The following is a 20,214-nucleotide window of genomic DNA, read 5'->3' on the forward strand; positions in this document are numbered from 1 at the left end:
GGATAGAGCGGTATACACGGCCGCCCCTGCGAACCCCGCAAACCCACTCTGTACAGATACCAGCGGAACGTCGTTTCTGTAGTGACCTGCGAGGACGAGGCTGCTAATCGTAAAACACGCTCCCAGTGCGGTGCCTAGAACGGGTCCTTGCAACACCACCACAGCGGCATAACTCTGCGTTGCATACAACGAGAACTGTGCCGCAACCGCTACGAGTATGCTTATTCCAAACAAGACTCTCCAGCCCCAAGGTCGGGCACCGGAGTCGATTATACAGCGGCGGTATAGATACCCGATTGGCAACGGCGCGGCGAAGAGGAAGAGGAGTTGTAGACTCGGTATGATGGCTAGACCAAGCACCGAACGCCTAGGGAATACCGTTGTAAAGTGGTGTTCCAGCGTCGTGCCATACGACAAGGGCGTTCCAATAACGTTGAAGAGAACAAGGGCTTGGGCCCACATGCTTTATTGAGTCGGTCAGCGCAGTTCCAAGTCTTTGATATGCGGAGAAGGGGGCAGGGAGGGAGGGAGGGAGAGGCTTACGATCGGTTTCGCTGTCTAGGCGCTGGCTCGCGAGACGGGGGTGAGGAGGAACGATGACGTGTAGGGGCTGCTGGTCTGTTGGAAGGATTCCATTTTGAGACTGCAGCTGGGATGCCGAAGTTGCCTTGTTGGACGGCGGAGAAGCTGGGGGGTTCGAGGGGTTGGGGTTGGCGACGAGACATTGCGGTGGCACTTCGGGCTGCGTGGTCAAGATGTGATATGGTAAGTGATGTGCGAAGCTGGAGCGACTTCGGTAGTGTCTGGTAGTGAAGTGTGGAGACATGAACGGATCTGCTTGACGTGCAAACGAGGGCGCCGAGTGCAATTGACTGGTATGTGGTTGGTTCTGTTGGTAGGCTTGTCAAACGCTTCAGCGGTATGTCAATGCTGTCGTGATCATATCCTTGAAGTAGGAGTCGATGGCGATGATGCACTGCAAACAACCACGCTGTCACAAGAGTGCTAGTACATCTGTGGACAAGCGAGGAAATCTCATATTCAATCTTCCTATACCACATTAGTTCCGATAGAAACCTGGTCCATCCAATATCATCCCGCAATCTACACGTCGTAATAACGAACCCAAAAACAACCCAAAAACGCCAGGGGCGCAATCCTCGCACCCACCCCTTCCATCCATCCCATCTTTCCCACTACCCCATCTAGAAAATCGAATTGACAATATTTCCACCAATCGTAGCACCCGCACCAAAAATCGCCGCATTCCCCAACTTCTTACCAAACTTCTTTCCATTCTGCTCCATCTTACTCGGCTCACCCGCCGGCTGCACCTGTCCTCCCTGCTGCGCACCACTCGCAACATCCAACGGCATGTTACCGTAGTTACTCGGTGCAGGCGCCGCATTGTAAGCAGGAACAACGCTCTTCTCCTCTTTGCGGACGTAGCTAGCAGGGAAGATACCCTCCATACCCGTGCGCTCGTTGCGTCCCTTCCACCACTCGTTGTTCATGTACTCCGTCACGACGACTTTGTCGTTGGGCATAAGCGCGAGATCACCCGCGTCTTGCGCGTTGTACTGGTACATTGCTGAGGCGTGGGCGAGGACGGGGGGACCGGCGGGTGTGGCGGGGACGGAGGGGTAGGCTGGGGGTGGTGCGTTGGTGGGGGTGTCGGCGTAGTAGCCGATGTTTGCTGGGTTCTTCTTCTCGGGGGGAGGCGTGGGCTCGCTCTGGATGTTCATCGCAGAGAGTTGGGCGGAGGGCACGGCGGGGAGGGCGCGCGCGCTGTTTTCCGCTGAGACGGGGAGTTGGGATGCGATGGTGTCGTGTTGCGCTGGGGTGAGGACGTTGGACTCGACGAGGAATTCGAGGTTCTGCTCATATCGTTAGGATCATGTGATATTCAGGAGCTGGGGCAAGCTTACGTTCTTGATGTCGCGGAGAGACCGGTTGATCATCGCGTTTCTGAAGCTGTCCGCCATGATGATGTGTGTTTTGGGTTTCTCTGTCGCGTGTAATGCGCAAGTATCCGTGGTATGAAGACGCTCAGGCAGATTGTAAGGAGAAGTCGGTCAGAGAATGCGCGACGGGAGTTGGTGAGACGGGGTGGAGTTGATACGGGCGGGAGCACGCCTAGCACCCACACCACTCGGAACGTCTGCGCCGCATTGGGGCTGTGCGCGTGTTGGCTGCGCAACTGCCCCGACTTTATTTATTGAATGAAACAGCCATTGATCTTACTAGGATCGCATCTGATGGCATTGTTTCTTTTGCGATCACTTGCTCATAGCAAAAGATGGTTTTCTCAACGACACATCTCCTTGCGCGTCCCATCAGGGTCCAAATGTGGCTTGAATTTCTAGGTATCAACAGGCCCCACTCTGCCATCCATCCATCCATCCATACACATACTAGCCCTTGAATCCTCGACATCTACTTCTCCGACAAAAAAATCTGCCTATACATCTCCTGCCTCTTATTCTCAAACGCATCAAACGCCTTGCCCACAAACCCCACAGGAATCTGCTCCTTCCCCTCCACCAACCCCTTCCACGCCTCCTCCGTGAACTCCGCTAGCGGCATACCAATATTACCCCCGTCCTTGATATCAGGCTGGTGCTTCTCGTCATGCAACTCTGTTTGCACCGCAGGCGGGAAGATCTCAATGACCTTGATGTTGCCCGGGCCATTGCCTAGCTGGTGCCGGAGCACGAGGATCATGTGGTGCAGTGCGGCTTTGGAAGCGCAGTAGTTTGGACAGCGGGGCAGGGGCATGAGTGCGAGGCCGGAGGTTGTGTAGATGAGGCTGGTTTCTTTTTCTTGTTTCTGCAGGAAGGGTGTGAATGCTGTGGTGAGGTGCATGTAGGATAGGTAATTCGTCCTAAACTCCATTTCTAGCAAGTCCAAATCCACGGTCTCGGGCTTGGAGAAGTCGAAACCGCGCTGGATGCCCGAGTTGAGGAAGATGGAGTCCAGGTCCGGGTGCGCGCTTGTTACATCTTTGACGAACTTGGGGATCTCGTCTAGCTTGGTGATGTCGAAGGCGTAGGTCGAGACTTTGTCGCTGCCGTGCGCCTTTTGGAATTCATCGAGCTTTTCTTGTCGGCGGCCGACGATGATGGCGTGTTTGCCGTCTTGGACTATCTTCTCGGCGAGCGCCCAGCCGATGCCGGAGGTTGCGCCTAGTACGAGGACTTTGTTGTATTTGAGAGACATGATGTGGTTTTGATATGAATGTTTCGTTGATAGGTAGGTATGGAAATCGACCGGGAAGAGGCGTCTTTATAGCGAAGCTGTAGTGTTCATGGAAACATCATCAACGCCGCCACCAGCCAATCTCTACCCTGGCTCGATAACTACTGTTAGCCCCATCACAGCAAGATCTCGGTGGTATCGGAGTTTAAACGCGACGGATGCTGCTGCGTGGTGTGCGAGAATTCTAGAACGTATACGTCATGGTGAAGATGTGGATCGGTGCTCGGGGCTCGGCAGTTGCGACGGAGGTACCTGAGCAGGCCATAGCGTCCTCTGTACAACAGGCGAAGAACGACACAAAGTGAATGTTGGCATGATGTTATAGATTGAGTTTTTTATTGATGCTATGTCTAGCAACTGGGGTATCAAATTATGTTATTAAGTATCGCCGTCCCACCCTCTTCACGCAAGCATTATGCGCAAAGAAACCTGCGCATCCAAGCATTACCCTTCTCCTCATCCGCATCCCTAGTCAACTGACTATTCGCACGCGAAACATTGACAAACTTCGGCCATGTGTTGGTGAGAACAAGGTACTTGATCTCCTTCTCGGCAGCATCAAACACGAGCTCATTGAACGCATCCGGCACCTCGACATCGGCAACAGACTCGTCGTCGTACAGCTCGCCCATGCGGGACACGGCTCTGAGGTTTGCGCGTCCGAGCTTGTCGAGGCTAATGGCGTTGGGAGATAGGTGGTTGCTTTTGGCGGAGACGTTGATGGGCAGATCGGAGGCGTCATCGGGCATGACGTTGTCGAAGGGTGTGGCGTCGCTGACGGAAGACGACTCGGAGTTGCGGCGGCGGCCGAAGAGGAGGTTTGCGGTCCTCTCAAAGACCATGTGGAGGAGCTTCATCTCTTTGGATGAAATGTTGATAGGAAATTCGGAAAACTCGAGAGAGATGAAGTGAGCGTAGATGCGCGTGGCAGCGAGGAACTGCCTGCGGCGGTGTTCGGCGATGGATGCCTTGGGTGAGAACCAGTAGAGACGCCAGTCGGCGACGTGGGTGAGGAAGCTGACGTTTTCGCCTGTTGGATGTAGTCAGTATACGTTCGTGCAGTAGTTGGATGTGAAAGACTTACCAGAGAAATCCTTCAAAGCAGCAAACTGGAGCAGTGGCATGGCATTGGTCCTGAGTGCGTTCTCTAGGGCAGTCATGGTCAGGATGTCGGACTTTTGCGAGTCGAATGACTGGAATGACTGGTTGCCGATGCTGACCTCCCCGCCAGACTTGAGTGTGGTGGTGTTCGAGTATTCACTGGTGCTCTTGACGTCGATGGAGGCTGCGTCCAAGCCTGAAGATTTCTGGCGAGCTTCCCAGTTTGCGATTGCGTCAAGGGTCTCCTGGCGGAGTTTGTTGCCTTTGAGTACGTCGATGATAGGAAAGCCAATGCTGGTAATCTCCATGATGCAGAAGCAGACCGAGAACCACACAGGTGGAGGGAAGACGGCGTTCATGGGAGCAAATGCCGGAGTGTAGAGACCGATGAGCCAGAGCGGAGATGCGGGAAGCCTGCGGGAGTCAGTGACGAACGCGAATAAGCAATTCTTAGTACATACCCAGCAACACAGCAGATGATGGTCTGCAGACGCCAACCGTGCACATCGCGGATGCCGCGAGACTTGAAGAGAATCCAAGGCGCGTATACCCAGGACCAGAACAGCTGCCACACGATCGATAGCCACCATTCCCAGCCCTTGCTGCACTTCATGCGCACTTCCATGCCAGTGCCTACAACGGTGTAGTCGATGATACCGAAGCCACTGTGGAACTTGCGAGATGCGAAGTAGACAAAGAGTGTGAGGGCCATCTAGGCTATGGGTTAGCTTATATGAGTAGTAGCTGTAGGGGGGTGCTCACCTGAACAGCCATGCCAATGCCGATGAAAATCAATGTTCGCTCGATATTGTCGGCGCGCTCCATTCCATTCATGATCCTCTTCCAGCGGCTGTTGACGACCTCTTGAGCCTTTTTCTCATCGATGGGTTCGTGGTCCTTCAATGAGCTCATCCGAGCAAAGTGCTTCTGGCGAGCAGCAAGGTGCAAGAACTGACTGTTCGAGGCATGGAACAGGGCCATTCCTAAGGGCACAAGAATCGACATCGCCCAGAATTCGACCGAGCAAGGAAATACAGCGCCGAATGGGTAGGCTAGGAATATCAAGTCAGCAAATGCTCGGTGTTGGCAGATCCACGGAATGCCAAAGCAAACTTGGAAGTAGTAGGTGTGGGCGTACGTACATAGCGTGCAGAGGGCACCATAGATGTGCAGGACGGAAACACCAGCGAACAAAAGCGGCAGCCTTCGCATGCGCAGCGATGGGTGTTGGCGATGAGTCCATAGGAAAGCGAATCCAGACAGCAGTGAGAGATTCCAAAGAATGAAGATGGTGATGTACGTCCAGCCAACGCCGTCGAGGACAAGGAGTGGGTTCACCATGGTGTCGGTAGGGCAATGTTCAAAGAGCGTGATGAGTACTGAAGCTCGTTCGACGACACTGGTATCGTGAAGTTGGCAGACGCCTCCAACCTTATACAGACCGCCTCAGGCGTTGGAAGTTAATGAAAGAATCGGCGAGACGACAGGGCAAGAGGGTTCGCGGCATGGTGCAGGGTGCGAAGATCGACATTCTCTCCCGAAGATTCATCTTGGACGCGGGAGATGTGCCAGGGTGCGCGATGTCGATAAAGTTGTCAGTGTGCACCTGTCAGCAAACGAAGTGCCGCTAGCTTCCACCGGATCGTAAGCCAGCGTCGGATACGGCTTCGCTCTATGCTCAATAGGCTAGTCTACGATCTGTCAACTGGGCATCCTGGAGAATTCCGTGGATCGTCATTTAATCGCCCAATACCCCAGGATCACATCCCTTCCATATGATGCGTCCTTGCTTTCGTACGGTTGGGCGTGAAACACCTGGTTGGTGTGCCTGATGTTTTGTTTTTCTGCTCAGATGCCGACTTCTCGGAGAGATTGCCACCCTGCATACACAATTGTCGCGCGGAGAAAGGGTAACACAGCCACATCAAAGGCTGCGAATTCTGTCCTCGCTCTGGTTGCCATTCCGCGCGGTCGCGTCGATCTCAGGAACATGAGTTCGCCGACCTCTAACCGAGCCAGAACGCCGACGTTTCTGGACGACCTATGCCGAATAGCTAGTTACACTCGTCATCAGTATGACTCGCCTCCTGGCAGCTGGCTCTCCCTGGCTGGCGTCCTCTATCCGGGTGCGCGGGTGTCCGGCCACGATGGATTTCACGGGAGGGCTCTTGTCACTTGGTCCAAGCGCCGAATCACACCAATGCCGCTGTCGCGCAGCGTGTCTGCTGTAGTTCCTGACGATCTTAAGCAATCCGATAGAACGATAAAGCCAGCCTATGGAGAATGGGGCGCGGATGCCAATGATTCGATAGTCGAGTTGATAAAGCGATTAGCTAAATACCACAACTGACCTAGACGATCGTCAGGGACAGCGAGCGATTCCTTAAGCACGTAATCGAACGACGTCCTGTCACTATGCAAGACGGCACTTGAGCACGTGTGTGTAGCTATGTTGAGCCGAGCTGCTGAACGTAAGTCGGCACGATAGGGTTGAGAAGCGCCGTTCCGCGAGTCCAGGCTATCCAGCCTCGTAACAAGGCACTTTGAGTGAGGCGACAAGAATCATGGCTGTTCAGCGGCGGACAGGCTTCAGAGATTTCAAGCATCCGCTCACATGACCCCAGGCGGTTGGTGTGTAGGCAAGGGAGGGAGCGGTACGTCGGTTGCGAGCCTCGAAGGACGCCAAGTGGTCCAGACTCTTTGGTTCACTAACGAAGTGTGCAGGTTTTTGGGCGTAGGTCCCGTTCGTATCCTCGACGGAGTTCATCGCTGAGAGTCTGCATGCGGGTAGGTCCTTCAGCTGCGGAGATGTTTGATCCCGTTGTATTGCTATGAGGTAGCTGCTCGCCTCTCGTGTACATAGCCACGATCGCCATGTGGTAGCATGGCAACATCCGCGCCTGCAGTCTCCCCGCTCAGGGGGCCTGTCCCAGTCTATGATTCTGCAGCGCGGGAATAACGGAAAGGGAAGATCCGGTGCGTCTAAGGGTTATGCGTTATGGCGTCTGCTCAGCCATTGAGTAGTCACTTCATACCGATACATTGAATTTGCTAAACGTCGTCAATGAGTACGCTTGCTAAGACATTGGCAGAGATGCGTGTCTGTGAGTGAAGCAAAGGACATCAGTGACTCCGGGCCGAGCGTGGTGTTTCGTTGAGGAAGTGTCGAGGAGGGGGAAATTGGGCACGAGTGCAGAAGAGGAGAGGCGTCGGCGTTTCGTGTTTCGCATGTCGCATGACGGCAGCCTCGCCCCGCGCAGGTGGGGCATGACTCGCGCCATGGGATTTTCTCCCCGCCATGCATTCGCGTCACTCTTGGGCTTACGCACACCACGCCCAGACATCACGCCCGAATATGCCGCCCTCACCCTGCGCACTGTGCAAGGTGAATCGGGCACTCATACTGCGCCCCAAAGATCACTCCAAGCTGTGCAAGACGTGCTTCATCTCCGTCTTTGAAACGGAAATTCACCACACCATCACCACAAACTCGCTTTTCCAGCGCGGCGAAAAGGTCGCCATCGGCGCATCGGGTGGAAAAGACAGCACTGTCCTCGCTTCTGTGCTCAAGACACTCAATGAGCGCTACGACTATGGCCTTGATCTCATCCTCCTGTCAATCGACGAGGGCATCAAAGGCTACCGAGATGATAGTCTGGAGACGGTGAAGAGGAACGCGGAGCAGTATAGCATGGACTTGACCATTCTGGGATATGCAGAACTGTACGGGTGGACAATGGACCAAGTGGTGGAGCAGGTGGGCAAGAAGGGCAACTGCACCTACTGTGGCGTCTTCAGGCGGCAAGCGCTTGATCGTGGGGCGTCGAGGCTTGGAGTCAAGCATGTAGTGACGGGACACAATGCGGATGACGTCGCCGAGACGGTACTAATGAACTGTAAGTACTGCCTTCAGCGCTCAATTTCTACAGAAAACTAATTAGAACAGTGCTTAGAGGCGACCTGCCTCGTCTGTCGCGGACCACTTCCATCATCACATCTACGCCCTCCGCGTCGTCGGATCCTGCTTCGAATACCAATATCAAGCGTAGCAAGCCTCTGAAGTACGCATACGAGAAAGAGATCGTCCTCTACGCCCACCACAAGAGTCTCGACTACTTCAGTACAGAATGCATATACTCGCCTGAAGCCTTCCGCGGCAGTGCACGTGCTCTTATCAAGAATCTCGAGAGAGTGCGACCCAGCGCCATCCTCGATGTGGTCAGGAGCGGCGAGGATATGGCAAAGCTTGTGCCGGGTAGCGACGAAGGCTGCGGAGGTGCTTGCGCGAGCAACGTACCTGTGGCTGAAGAGGAGGAAGGCGGATGCGGAAGTGCCCAAGGGCGCAGCACAGGTGGCGAGATGGCTAGCGTCGAGGCCCAACTCAGGCAGAACGAAGCAGCCGTCGACGGTAACCTCGAGACCGAGATCACCACCAAGAGTGTCAATGGTAGTGGGCAGCAGAGCAACGGCGCGGTACCACTAGCGAACGGAAAGAAGGTCAAGAAGGGCTTCACACCCAAGAAGGCGAGCAAGCAGGTCATGGGCCAGTGCAAGAAGTGCGGATACCTCTCGAGCCAGGAAGTCTGCAAGGCCTGCGTCTTGCTTGAAGGTCTCAACAAAGCACGCCCGAAGAATAAGATCGAAGTCGGCTACGAGGTTCAAGATGTCAGCTTGAACAGCGTTCGAGACGAGCTTGAAGCAACGACGATAGGAGGAGAGTGAGGAAACCGCCAACGATGCGTTCTACGACTACGCCTATCGCGCAAGTTGCCATCACGGCATCAGTTCGGCCACAACAATCGACCGACACATTCACGATCAGAAGGACAAGTCTATGCGACAACGCACCGATAGCTTGCACAACACCAACGTCATGAATGCGGGAGTGCTTCCCTCTCAATGGGTCGGCACATCTTAGGTAACATTCACACCGAAGCCTCGGTCGACATGGTCGGTGTGCGCTACAAGAGCTCGTGGTTGAAAGGTCGGTGAGACAACCCCGGGCGATGGCAGCGTGACCTGTCAGGCCAAGACCGGTGTCTCAGTCACACGAGAGTCAACACTCCACTACCCCGCACGAATGATCTCGCACCCGCATCCGCCCCGTCATACCTCGAGCTGTGACCATACTTAATTTGCACGACATCGGTGCGGTTGCGTTCGGGCTTGGTGGGTGCGTGGTACGTACCAATCTTGGTCTGTACCTTTGTACTTCTCATGCTGTAGTGTTGCGCCGTGTTATCAAGCCCTCATACCGTCCAATTCCCGACATCACAGCACGTATTCTGCATACAATGAGATGATCCATCAATACGGCAACGTACGATGATCAACATCATGCGTCGAGTTGGTGTTGCAAGCCGATGAATTCAGGATACGTGCTGTGATGTCGGAAATTGGACGGTATGAGGATCTGATGACACGGCAGTCATGCTGAAAGCTTTAGAAAGCATATTGCAATAGTACAAGGACCAATATATTGATAAGAAAATAAAGAATAGAGAGTTGCCCTCCAAGAGCCCTCCCATGGTATCTCAAGAACCCGTTCCCTGAATACAATCCCATGCACATATCCAATCAAACACCCATGAACGCCATGTCTACATGCAAACCGCTTGCAATGAAGATCCAATCCAACACTCTATCCAACTAAACAACAAGATGCCACCTCCGTGGAGATAAACCCGTAAATGAAACCTAAATGTCAAAGATCCAACAACACATACACTCAGCCGTCCCAGTCTCTACAACTCAAACCCAAACTCGCCATCCATCTTCCACGGCCCATCAACCGTAACAGCACCCTTCTCGCTGTCAAAGTTACCAGTAGCACCAGGCTTGTCCTGGCCCAGCACAACAACCTGGGCAACAGTAACGCTCTCCTCATTCGCGCCAGCATAGCCAAAAGAGCCCGTAGCGCTGAACTTGGCGCCGTCGTACGAGAACGAAATCTCGCTCATAGCAGGCTGATCCAGACTCTCGCCGTCGTCAAGGTACAGCCGTCCCGTCGCCTTACCATCCGCATCCGGCGCGACGATGATTAGGAAATCTTCCTTGCGCAGCGCCTTTGTGGTATTGGCGCTGTTGACACGCTGGGGTACGATGGAGCCGCCGCGGATGTGCACGGGGATGTCGCTGTAGCCCAGACCACTACGCGTGACGTTCTTGCCCTCGCCTTCGACCTTGGCGTACGTCCAGTAGTCGTAGAACGTGTCTTGGGGCAGGTAAAAAGTGACAGTGTCGGAGTAGTCCGTTACAACGGGTGAGATGAGCAGGGCGTCGCCGTAGAACCATTGCAGGTCGATGCCAAAGGTATTCGCGTCTTCGGGGTAGAGGAAGAAGAGGGGGTTGATCATGGGCGTGCCTTCTTTAGTTTGGTAGTACAGGCCCGTGTAGATGTAATCGAGCAGCTTGTAACGCGTGTCGATGGCACGTTTGGCCGCCTCGGCAACAACGTCCCAGAGGTAGAATTCTTGGTGGATGGCACTGATCTCGGCGTGGTTGCGGTAGAAGGGCTGGAAGGCGCCGAGTGTAGCCCAGCGCGCGCACATGTATTGGTCTGCGTTGCCGTTGAAACCGCATACGTCGGAGCCGACCATGGGCATTTGGTGCATGGAGACGAAGGAGAGCATTTGCCGGATCGAAATGCGGTAGTCGTCCCAGGCGGAGAAGTTGTCGCCGAACCAGTGGGCTACCTTGCGGCCGGTACCCGCGAAGGTGGAGCGGGTTAGGACGAAGGGACGGAGGGCGGGACGGCGGGCTAGCATAGACTCGCGGGTCGTGGATGCCATCATGTTGCCGTAGAGGTTGTGCGTGTCGTACTGCCAGCTTCCGTCATAGTTGGTCGTGTTCATGGGGATAGTTTGGCGAGAAATGTCACCTAGATGGCTGTTGATACCGTAGGCAGGCTTGAACCATTCGCGGTCGGGGAAACCCTTCATGCCACTCGGGCTATCGTAGGTCTGGCGAGCAGGTAGAGACTGGAAACCGCGAGCTTCAACAGAATCTGGGCGTGGTGCAGAAATGGGCTCTACATCACGGGCCTTGTTGCTGTAACCCGGTTGGAAGGATTCTGGGAAGCCAGGAATCGGGCGGCCGGTGTTGGGTCGTGGCGCATTGGCAGGGTGAGGAGGAATGTTGTCGTCGATGGTTTGCTGGCGAGGGTTGCAGGTTGTGACATCGTGACAGAAGTTGGAGGCCTCGTTCATGTCGACCCAGATACCATCGATATCGATACCTGAGTCGGGGTTGAACTGAATGTTCATTTCCTCAGTCCACCACTTCTCCGTGTTGGGGTGAAACCAGTCAGGCCATGCGACTTCACCGGGCCACTGAATTCCGAGCATGTCGGAGCCATCGGCGGCCTTCAAGAAGACGTCCATGTCGTGACCCTTCTTGTAGCTGAGGTACTGACCGCCGACGGCGTGAACACCCGGGTCGAGAATCAGAATGTATCGCTGATCGCGTGAGTGGAGTGTTTGCACAAGCTCACGCATCTTGGAGAGGGGGAAGCGCTCGGGGTCAACCGTGAAGTCCTCGCGAAGATACATGTAGTCAATATCTGTCCACATGACCTCAAGGGGAATTCCAGCGGTCGAGTAGTTGCCGACGACTTCAGCGACCATGTTGACGTCCCAGTAGCCGTACTTGCATTGGTGGAATCCAAAAGTCCAGTATGGGTACATGGCAGAATAGCCAGCTATGTCGGCATACTGCTTGGAGACCTCGGCGGGCTTGCTACCGGCCATGAAGTACAAATCGATGACACCACCGATGGTATTGTACTCAAGGTACTGACCGTCATCGCCCTTCTTCATTTCGACTTGCATTGGGCTGGAGTTGAGCATGAAGACGCCATGGGTGCCCTTGTCGCCACGGTGGTCGAAGTAGACAGGGTGGGTTCCGTACAGGTTGGCATTCCTGGGAATCTGGGGAGACTCCGCGTTCAGCAATACACGCTCGTAGTTCTCCGCATTGAAGCGGAACGCGTCGCTGTGCTCACCAAGGCCGTAGAGGTTGGGGTTATCAGGCAGCTTAGTGCGAAGGCGGACATACTGCTTCTCGAAAACCAGTGGCACAGTGCCAATGTCGAACAAAACCTCGCCGTTATCCCTGCGCGTCACATCGAAAGAGAATGGACTGGTCTTGAGGCCAAATTTAAGCGCCATGTTTGCATCGCCGCGCCTCTCGAGTTTGGGGCGTGGGAACACCTCTTCAGATACTTGGTAGACTTGCTCAGCGGCATCGTAGATCTTGACATGTAGACGCTCGTCTATTTGATGTTAGTAGGCGTATCCAAAGTAGAGATGCTGATACTTACTAGTTTGGTACTCAACTAGCAACTTCAAGTCCTTGATGTCATCGCTGTATGCGTTGCACGCATCTCCAGAAAGGGTAAGGTCGGCAGTCAAAGTGTCCCCGGTCTCGACTACATTTGAGGCCGTGTAGCCGGGGCAAGCATCAACTGCGGCGCGGCGAGTGAGAAAACTCGCGACATCGGCAGGGTCTTGGGATACAGGAGCCGCGTACGTGAGGCTCGAACAGGCGGCAAGCCCGAGCAGAATAATATTGATCATAACGATGTTTATCAATATTACCCAAGGGTGGAGAGGCGTTCGGGGAAGAAAGAGGAAGAGTAGGGCCCGTTTGCCTAAGAATATATACGTGGGGAAGACCTGCGTGGAAGGGCCGTGCCAGCATTCACGATATCGGTAGCCAAGGGTAATTCTGAGACCACAGTCACCGCTTGACCCACAAAATGCTCTTTTCGGCCTGTGTTGACCACCTGATGTCTACCTGGGGAGGGTATTCATTGCTAAAGCACAATGACGCGATGAACGGTAGTATTATTCCCTCCGCTGGAGTGAATGTGGGGAATAACAGTTGTCATGCAGGAAACCGGTCTGGGCCAGGTACCTGCAGGAAATGACCCATTTATACTGCAACAAACCAGAGCTTTCCGCCAAAGGTTGTACATGGGCGCGTACACGATACAAAAAAGCATGTTGTTTGTTTGGATGCTAGCATCTCGCTAGGAAATGACGGATCGCCAAATCGTGGCCAGGACCGGAAGTCCGGCCACCACCAAGGGAGGGTCCGGGGTAGTGCTCAGTTGGGCGAATACTCTTCCTGGAGTGCATCGCCACACTTTCCGCTCGGTGCACGCATGCCTGCCAATGGATGCGCGTTGCCCAGGTGTGCCTGCGGACCCCGAGTGCGATCGTCATATTCGCGGGCGGCCTGGCTAGGAGGATGCCCCCGTGACGGCCAAGACACCATCGCGGTCAACAACAGGAAGGACGCAAGAAATTTGCTCATGGAGAAAGTGTCGCGAGGCCCGCTACTCAAACATCTGAGGTGTCTTCGTGACGTCGGGAGTCTTGATCAGATCAGTTGCGAGGCTCGCGTGGACTGCGGGGGCGCCTCTTCCGCGCTAAGCCTTTTAGCGCGCTGTGGAGTGCCGTCACCTGGACTCAAAGTCAAGTAACGGCATCTTACTCTTCCATCCTTGAGCGCGGGTGTGGCTGTCATCTTTCTTTCTTCCTTGTTGCTCTTCCTTCCATGGCCCACACCGCTTCCACAGGGCTTGCAGCAGCGCCGCTAGGCATCACGATGCCCTTGTGACTGAGTTGTCAACCTTCCCGACCTACCCGCTTTCTTCCCGATACAATCACCACGAGCTCGATCGCTGAGGGCCTCTTCCAATGATTCTTTAGGCATCTCACTAACATTCACAATCACGGAAGCCAGCCTTCACGGGAATAAAGCAAAGAGAAGGAACTAGCGAAAGCTTGGAGCTACAGGGTTGCTTCTGCGGCACGAACGAACCTAAAGCCGATTATACCCTCCGACAATCATGCGCTTCCGCAGTGCATACCCTAGGCGTTACTCACTCGACTATAAACACTCCAAGGCTCCTCTTTTCCCGTTTCACCCATCCATCGGCCGAGCGGCATGTCACCATCTTCGCGCGCGCTGTCGTCCGCTATAGAATTCAGAGTTTGGTGTGTAAGTTTGGGGCGTTGACCTCCGTCTCGCTAGACACACGAACTTTGTTAGCTGCCGAGTCATGGATGAACTGGTGCGAACGGACGCACGGGCTGCTCCCCATCTGTCGATGTTGTCTTAGGCGCCGCCATCGTTTCTGTTCCGGTCTTCCAAGATGCAAGACTGCGAGAAGACGTATCGGATCCGAAAGTCGCGAGAGTACTATTAAAAGAGTAGGTGGGTTTCTGAGAAACATTAGACTTGGCGCGAAGTATGAAACACCAGTCTCAACTCACGGTCGAACTTCGGCTAGTCATCACTGGTTGTGAGGCGGTGCGGTTTCTTTCTGAGCTTACTTGTTGTTTGATGCTCTTATGTCGCGAACAATCACGTTCTTTTAAGTCCATCTGGTATCGAGAACTGTTGGATGTGAGACGAGGCCGCAGTCTTGAGGCATCTCTGCTGTTGATTCGAGGCCGCCAAAGGACATCGTCGCCGCCTAAGAAGAGTTGGATATCAAGAAAGGCCGCAAATAAAGTGGAGCCAGATCTCATGTACGGCTCTTGTACTATGTCGGCAGAGATCTGGGCTAATTCCGGGTATTGTATGTACATTGTGCGTGGATTGGAGGCCGCAGCATCAGCATCGCGAACATTCGTACCATTTCCGGTCAGTTCTGTCGCTAGGTACTCTCCCGCATTTGTGATTGGCAGCCGCTACGTGATGTTTCAAAAAGCCTTTGATCGTTGTTGAAACGTCTTGACTGATAAAAGGCCTATTGGAGGCCGCACTCGCGATATCATTTGGCCAGTACACCTGCATGCAGGAATTGTCAAAGAGGCTGAAAATTAGACGTCTCATTGGAGGCCGCAAACCTGATCTTTCCATCGCGAGGCTGTACTGGTGGCTGAGCAAGCTACCTGGTGTGCATGGTTTAGCGATTGGACATGAAGGACGGCCGCAGAATCAGTGTAAGCCATTTTCTTGGCTCAGCCTCGCGACAACCTGATCGACATCAACACACTCGTTCACAAACAATCTACATGGAGCTTGTATCAAAGAGGTAGTGCCTTCGATATAGTGAGCCAGCGATTACACGATATTTGACATTACCATGTCGAAAAACAGAGTTGAAACGCCAAAACAGCGCGAGCAGCATGCCAATAGCACGAGATCCAAACATGTTAGCCCACCGTACAATGGATACCGAACCGCTCTTCAGAAGATGGAAATCCGTGCACACTCCGACACCGGATATCAACCGTCTCATGTGCAATCCATCAACGTTCCGTATACGATTGACCGTGTACGTTGTTACTTCGTACAGCAGTTAACAACGCTAAATGGTGCAGGATACTCCAGATCCACACGAGGATCAGTATCGCATATTAACGCCTCCGTCTGAACTCGAAGTACTGCTTGTTCACGAGATAAGGCCGACTGATCATCCGAGCCTTCGGCTTCCTCCTCCTCCTCCGCCATCACCACTTCCACCCAGTACAAGCTATGATTGGTCTTCTTCCATTCCCGCGTCGCCACCACCACCACCACCACCACCACCTCCGTCGCCGCCGCCGCCGCTTCCGCTCCGCCTTCATATATCATTATTTTCCCAGGATGATTTACGCAAATACTGGCTGGCACTAGTTGCGCAATCGCGTGAATCATTCGGGCGGCTGTCAAGCAAAGATGAAGCTTCCTTCTGCTGGAATTTCGAGTCGCATCTGACTCATACCCATCTCCGTGCTAAGCTATACTTTGGTCCCGTCGACTCTGAGCATAGCACCAAGATGCACTATCGAAGACAAATCAGTCATCATATGTACGATTTCCCTACGGAAAGCATCTATCGAAGGAGGCGTATCACAAGCACCAGTTGTCCGAACAGAGATAGAAGTTCGAGATGGTTCATGTCATTGAGTCTTGACAACACACCCAATGCTTACATGGGCCTCTGTCTTACACAAGAGCAATCAAAAGATGTTCAAGGGCAAAGCAGCTTGAACGCATGGAAGCATTTAGCAGGAAGAAACAAGTCGTGGCGAAGATGTCCAAAGATGCTCGCTGTGACTGCCGCCCAACAGTGCCTATTGTCAGTTCAACTGCGCGAGCTGAATGATATGTTCTTCAAATCCCCACTCTGGATTCCACAAGCCTTTCAGCAGTACCACTACGTTGAGAGACAAGACCGAGGCAATGAGTTCATGCGCATGAGTTTGCTGAATCGGACATCAAAGAAGAAAGATCGGACAGAAGAGCATAATTCGGGAAATGATGCGGAGATGCCGACTACCTTGGAGAACAATAGCGCGGACGACTTCATCCTTCGATGGATATGTGAGCAGCGTATGCAGCTTCATCGGTCAACAGAACCTGGTGCGGCTTTCATCAGGTTATCATGGGCCAGAGACACTTCCGCGAGGGTATTCGGACACACAGATCGTTTACTAGTAGCTGGTTCAACGTACCGCACCCGTTGGCAGATTGATCAGCTTGCTCGAAACGACAACCACGCCGACGTCTATAATGCACGCGAGCTTGGGAGATGTTCACCAGATACTCAACGCTCAGTGAAGATAGAGGCCCACTACTTCTTAGACGAGTACCACGGCAACAGCAAAGTCTACGCTCAGCGGCATCGACTGCGTATGCAGAAAAGCGGTAATTGCTTAGACGAGTTTTGGTACGGGAACAGGCTCATGTTGGTGATGCGGGTCTCGACACGCGAGGAACCCTTTCTCCTGCGCAATACGCAGGAAGAATTTCCTGTCCTGGTGGATCAGGCGAAGCTTGCTAGAGCAATAGCTGTTCGGCGTCGTATGAGCGACCAGGTGTTGAATGCGCTTTACCAATCGTCGCCGTCCAAGTCTTTGGGCAAGGTTGAGTTGGGAGTCATTGGTAGCTCGCGGGAAGCGAAGGCGAAAAAGAGACGATCAAAGCGGGAAGCTCGGAAAGAATCCCGGCGATTCGAGGCGGCATTTCAGCTTGCGATCTCTTTCAGTTAGCCCATTCTCTGATATGTGACACAGAAATATGAAAGCTGCAAATTAAGATCTAGACCGCTGATGCATCACAACGCCCTATACCTTGAAGTTGTAGCTCTACGATCCGCAAGGGCTTGTCGCAAGATGACTTCGTCTTTCACAAGCATGTTGGACGGCTACCCGCCGCACATGAGCGTAGTTGGGACTTTTACCGCAAACAATGCGATCTTAATACGTATGATATTGACTTCAAACTTTTTTGAGACTTGGAAAACGTATGTAGCGTATATAACATGTAGAAAGTATCGCGAATCTCGCGTACAGTGGTATCGATCGTGGTCGCGAAAGATGGAGGTGAAGACTTAGGAAGTCCTTTCAGAAAAGAGACTTCACAAAGCGATGATCATGCTAAACTGGTGGTGCTCCGTTCTGTATGGCAGAAGTGTCTTGAATCTGCCGGATGACCTCAAACGCAATAGGGCAATATTTGCTTTACGACGGTTAACGTATTGTGAGAGTATGATGGTCGTATGATGACCGTAAAAAAAGCGTATGATGACCATATAGCTTTGGCAACGTGAAGGTGCTTGCGTATGTTATCCGTGCACTCGTGGTGGGCACGATGTTTTGTTGACATGACGCTGGAGGGTGTCTTTACGTGAGAAGCTCTTGCCACACGTGCATACGAATGGACTAAGCTGCTTCGATTGGGCTCTCAGGATTGGACATGCAGGCGCGGATCGGCTTCCACCTTGATGACGCTTGAGGTCTTTCGGGGACTTGGTGGCCGTTCCGCAGAGTTGACACTCGAAACTGGCGCCCAGTGAAGGCACGGTGCAGCGTATACGTCGCGTGTGTCGTCGATATAGTGCCTCTCTGAAGAAGACTTCTTTGCAATGGGAGCAGGTAAAGGTCGTCCAATTCATGTCCAATTTCTGCTTAGCAGGTAAGATATCCTCCTTCGGGTTCGGTACTTGCATGGAAGTGAGCAGCAATGCAGGCGGTGGGCTCGCACTTGGAGGAGGCCCAAGCTGCGGCGCAAGGAATGCTGATATGGTCGAGACTCTTGGAGGCTGTCGGTGTAAATGAGTGAATAAATCGACGGTCGTGTCGTTGAAGCAATATTGCGATATGGAGTTCATGGTAAAGCCTTCGTCGCCAAGCTGGCTTACATCTGGTGAGGGAATGCTTTGAGATTCTTGAAGTGGCAGAGGTATTTGATCGAATAGGGACGCGACAAAGTCATCATAACCATAACTCGAGGTTCCTGTTTGAACACTCTTGTCGGGGGTATGGAAGGGTTGCTGAAGACCAACACCTTCAAGACTATGACTATCTTCCTGATCATTGTACCATTGCCACTCAATTGGTGAACACTCATCGTAGCCTTCCCAAGAAGCACCAGATGTATGAGCAGCAGCAAACGAGGCAGGTCCGTGGATTGGGTCGTCAAGACGAAGTTGCGGTGCTTCTGCCACGCAGGTAGGGCACCAACCGGGGGTTTTTATGCAATGATCACTATCGCGAATGCGTTAGCCACATTTGCACATGGCTCGTGGAAGTGACTATGCTTACTTGTGAGAGCAAGTGATGGCGCGAACGGCCTAGTCTTAGGCCGTCTCTTATCTTCGATGGGTTGTTGTGGAGACCACACGGCGGAGGTCACTTTAGATACAATCGAGCTTGTGATCATGCGGGTCGTTTATGATGGTGATCGAGGAAGTGACGTGAGTATGCTTGCCCTTTCGCTGTGTCCGCGACCGGACAAGCTACGAGGCCGAGAGGCTGTAGGAGGGTGTGAGAAGCTGAAGGAGAACTGGGCTGCAGCTGGCTTTACATACGAAAGATCCAGAGGCTGAGCTGGACATAGATGATTGGTGGCCGCCATAGATTACACCATGGCCGCATTAGGCTAACACAAGAGGCTTAAACCTGACGCTAGCTCAATTGTCGCTAGCCCATGAGGTCCTCCATCCCGATGTCTCAGCCTTACACTCCTGGGCATGTCATGTTTTATTCTGTCGACTAGGTTGCGGCCTGATCTAAGAGGTTCTTTGGAAAGAGATATCTCAGATTGCCCCATAGGCTATGCATCTTTGTTGCAATGTCCTGACCAAACTAGCTAGCGTTGACCGCAGCAGCGGAGAAGTCGCAGTAGGTGGGACCATCTTGTCTTCGTCACGTCCACACTATTGTAGTGTATCGTGGGCGTTGCGACGAGAAAACAGTCCTTCCTACTGCGACTCCTTCGCTGCCGCGGCTAACGCTAGGTAGGGAACAGGGTGAAACGAATGGAATAGCCAATATATGATACAAGAAGCTTAACATCAGAAAACGCGCCCATACCCTTACACCAGCAACTTCACTTTACCATCTTCGTCAGGCTGGAAGGCAGTACGTGCACTGCCCTCTCCCATCAACAACATCGCACAGATCGCGAGTCAGAGTACGATATCCGTGTGATGCTAGTCTGATGCCACTCGCGTTTGTATGGCAAGCAAACGTCGACGGGTTCTTACGAAGATGGGTGGCGTAGTGGGTGTGTTCGCGTACCTCTACCCAGTAGAGGATTTTGATCTCATGATCATGCTGACATGGTCGTATGTGTCCAAGGGGCCGAGATATTCTGAATGGTACGGTGCGCTCTGCAATGCGACTGTCTCCTGATAGGTGAAAACACTTCAACTCTTGGTCTTCGTTGTTGCTCTAGAGAGGTGATGATGTGAGTGCTTGGTCTTTGATCTTATGGCGGTTACTGTTCTCGTGGGAGTTCAGTTTCTTGATGTGTCGCTGAAGATCGTCTTTCCGTTTGTAGCGCAGGTCGCATGTACACAAGAATGGTTTGTTTTGACGATCTTTGCCTCCGCAAGAGCGAGCCTCGTGG

At 53.2% G+C, this 20,214-nt stretch overlaps 5 protein-coding genes across 5 annotated transcripts; 1 reads left to right on the top strand and 4 right to left on the bottom strand.

Annotated features, from left to right (window-relative positions):
• Positions 1 to 1,205: 1,205 nt before the first annotated feature.
• Positions 1,206 to 1,985, bottom strand: J4E79_007194 (uncharacterized protein; the record flags this gene model as incomplete). Its single annotated transcript, XM_049356061.1, has 2 exons — positions 1,206 to 1,877; positions 1,929 to 1,985. 2 exons carry the CDS (start codon positions 1,983 to 1,985, stop codon positions 1,206 to 1,208), a joined length of 729 nt encoding a protein of 242 aa, XP_049209515.1.
• A 451-nt stretch (positions 1,986 to 2,436) lies between these two features.
• On the bottom strand, positions 2,437 to 3,219 carry J4E79_007195 (uncharacterized protein; the record flags this gene model as incomplete). Its single annotated transcript, XM_049356062.1, has 1 exon — positions 2,437 to 3,219. One exon carries the CDS (start codon positions 3,217 to 3,219, stop codon positions 2,437 to 2,439), a length of 783 nt encoding a protein of 260 aa, XP_049209516.1.
• Positions 3,220 to 3,671: 452 nt separating this feature from the next.
• On the bottom strand, positions 3,672 to 5,700 carry J4E79_007196 (uncharacterized protein; the record flags this gene model as incomplete). The annotated part of the gene is made up of 5 exons (XM_049356063.1): positions 3,672 to 4,288; positions 4,343 to 4,773; positions 4,821 to 5,071; positions 5,122 to 5,411; positions 5,502 to 5,700. 5 exons carry the CDS (start codon positions 5,698 to 5,700, stop codon positions 3,672 to 3,674), a joined length of 1,788 nt encoding a protein of 595 aa, XP_049209517.1.
• Positions 5,701 to 7,714: 2,014 nt separating this feature from the next.
• On the top strand, positions 7,715 to 9,081 carry J4E79_007197 (uncharacterized protein; the record flags this gene model as incomplete). The annotated part of the gene is made up of 2 exons (XM_049356064.1): positions 7,715 to 8,255; positions 8,306 to 9,081. 2 exons carry the CDS (start codon positions 7,715 to 7,717, stop codon positions 9,079 to 9,081), a joined length of 1,317 nt encoding a protein of 438 aa, XP_049209518.1.
• Positions 9,082 to 10,103: 1,022 nt separating this feature from the next.
• J4E79_007198 (uncharacterized protein) lies at positions 10,104 to 12,935 on the bottom strand (the record flags this gene model as incomplete). The annotated part of the gene is made up of 2 exons (XM_049356065.1): positions 10,104 to 12,631; positions 12,680 to 12,935. The coding sequence occupies 2 exons, from the start codon at positions 12,933 to 12,935 to the stop codon at positions 10,104 to 10,106; spliced, it is 2,784 nt and encodes a 927-aa protein (XP_049209519.1).
• Between the last annotated feature and the right edge of the window lie 7,279 nt (positions 12,936 to 20,214).

The sequence above is a fragment of the Alternaria viburni genome (assembly GCF_023758015.1).
Source record: "Alternaria viburni strain BMP 2772 chromosome Unknown scaffold_15, whole genome shotgun sequence".
Lineage (NCBI taxonomy): Eukaryota > Fungi > Ascomycota > Dothideomycetes > Pleosporales > Pleosporaceae > Alternaria > Alternaria viburni.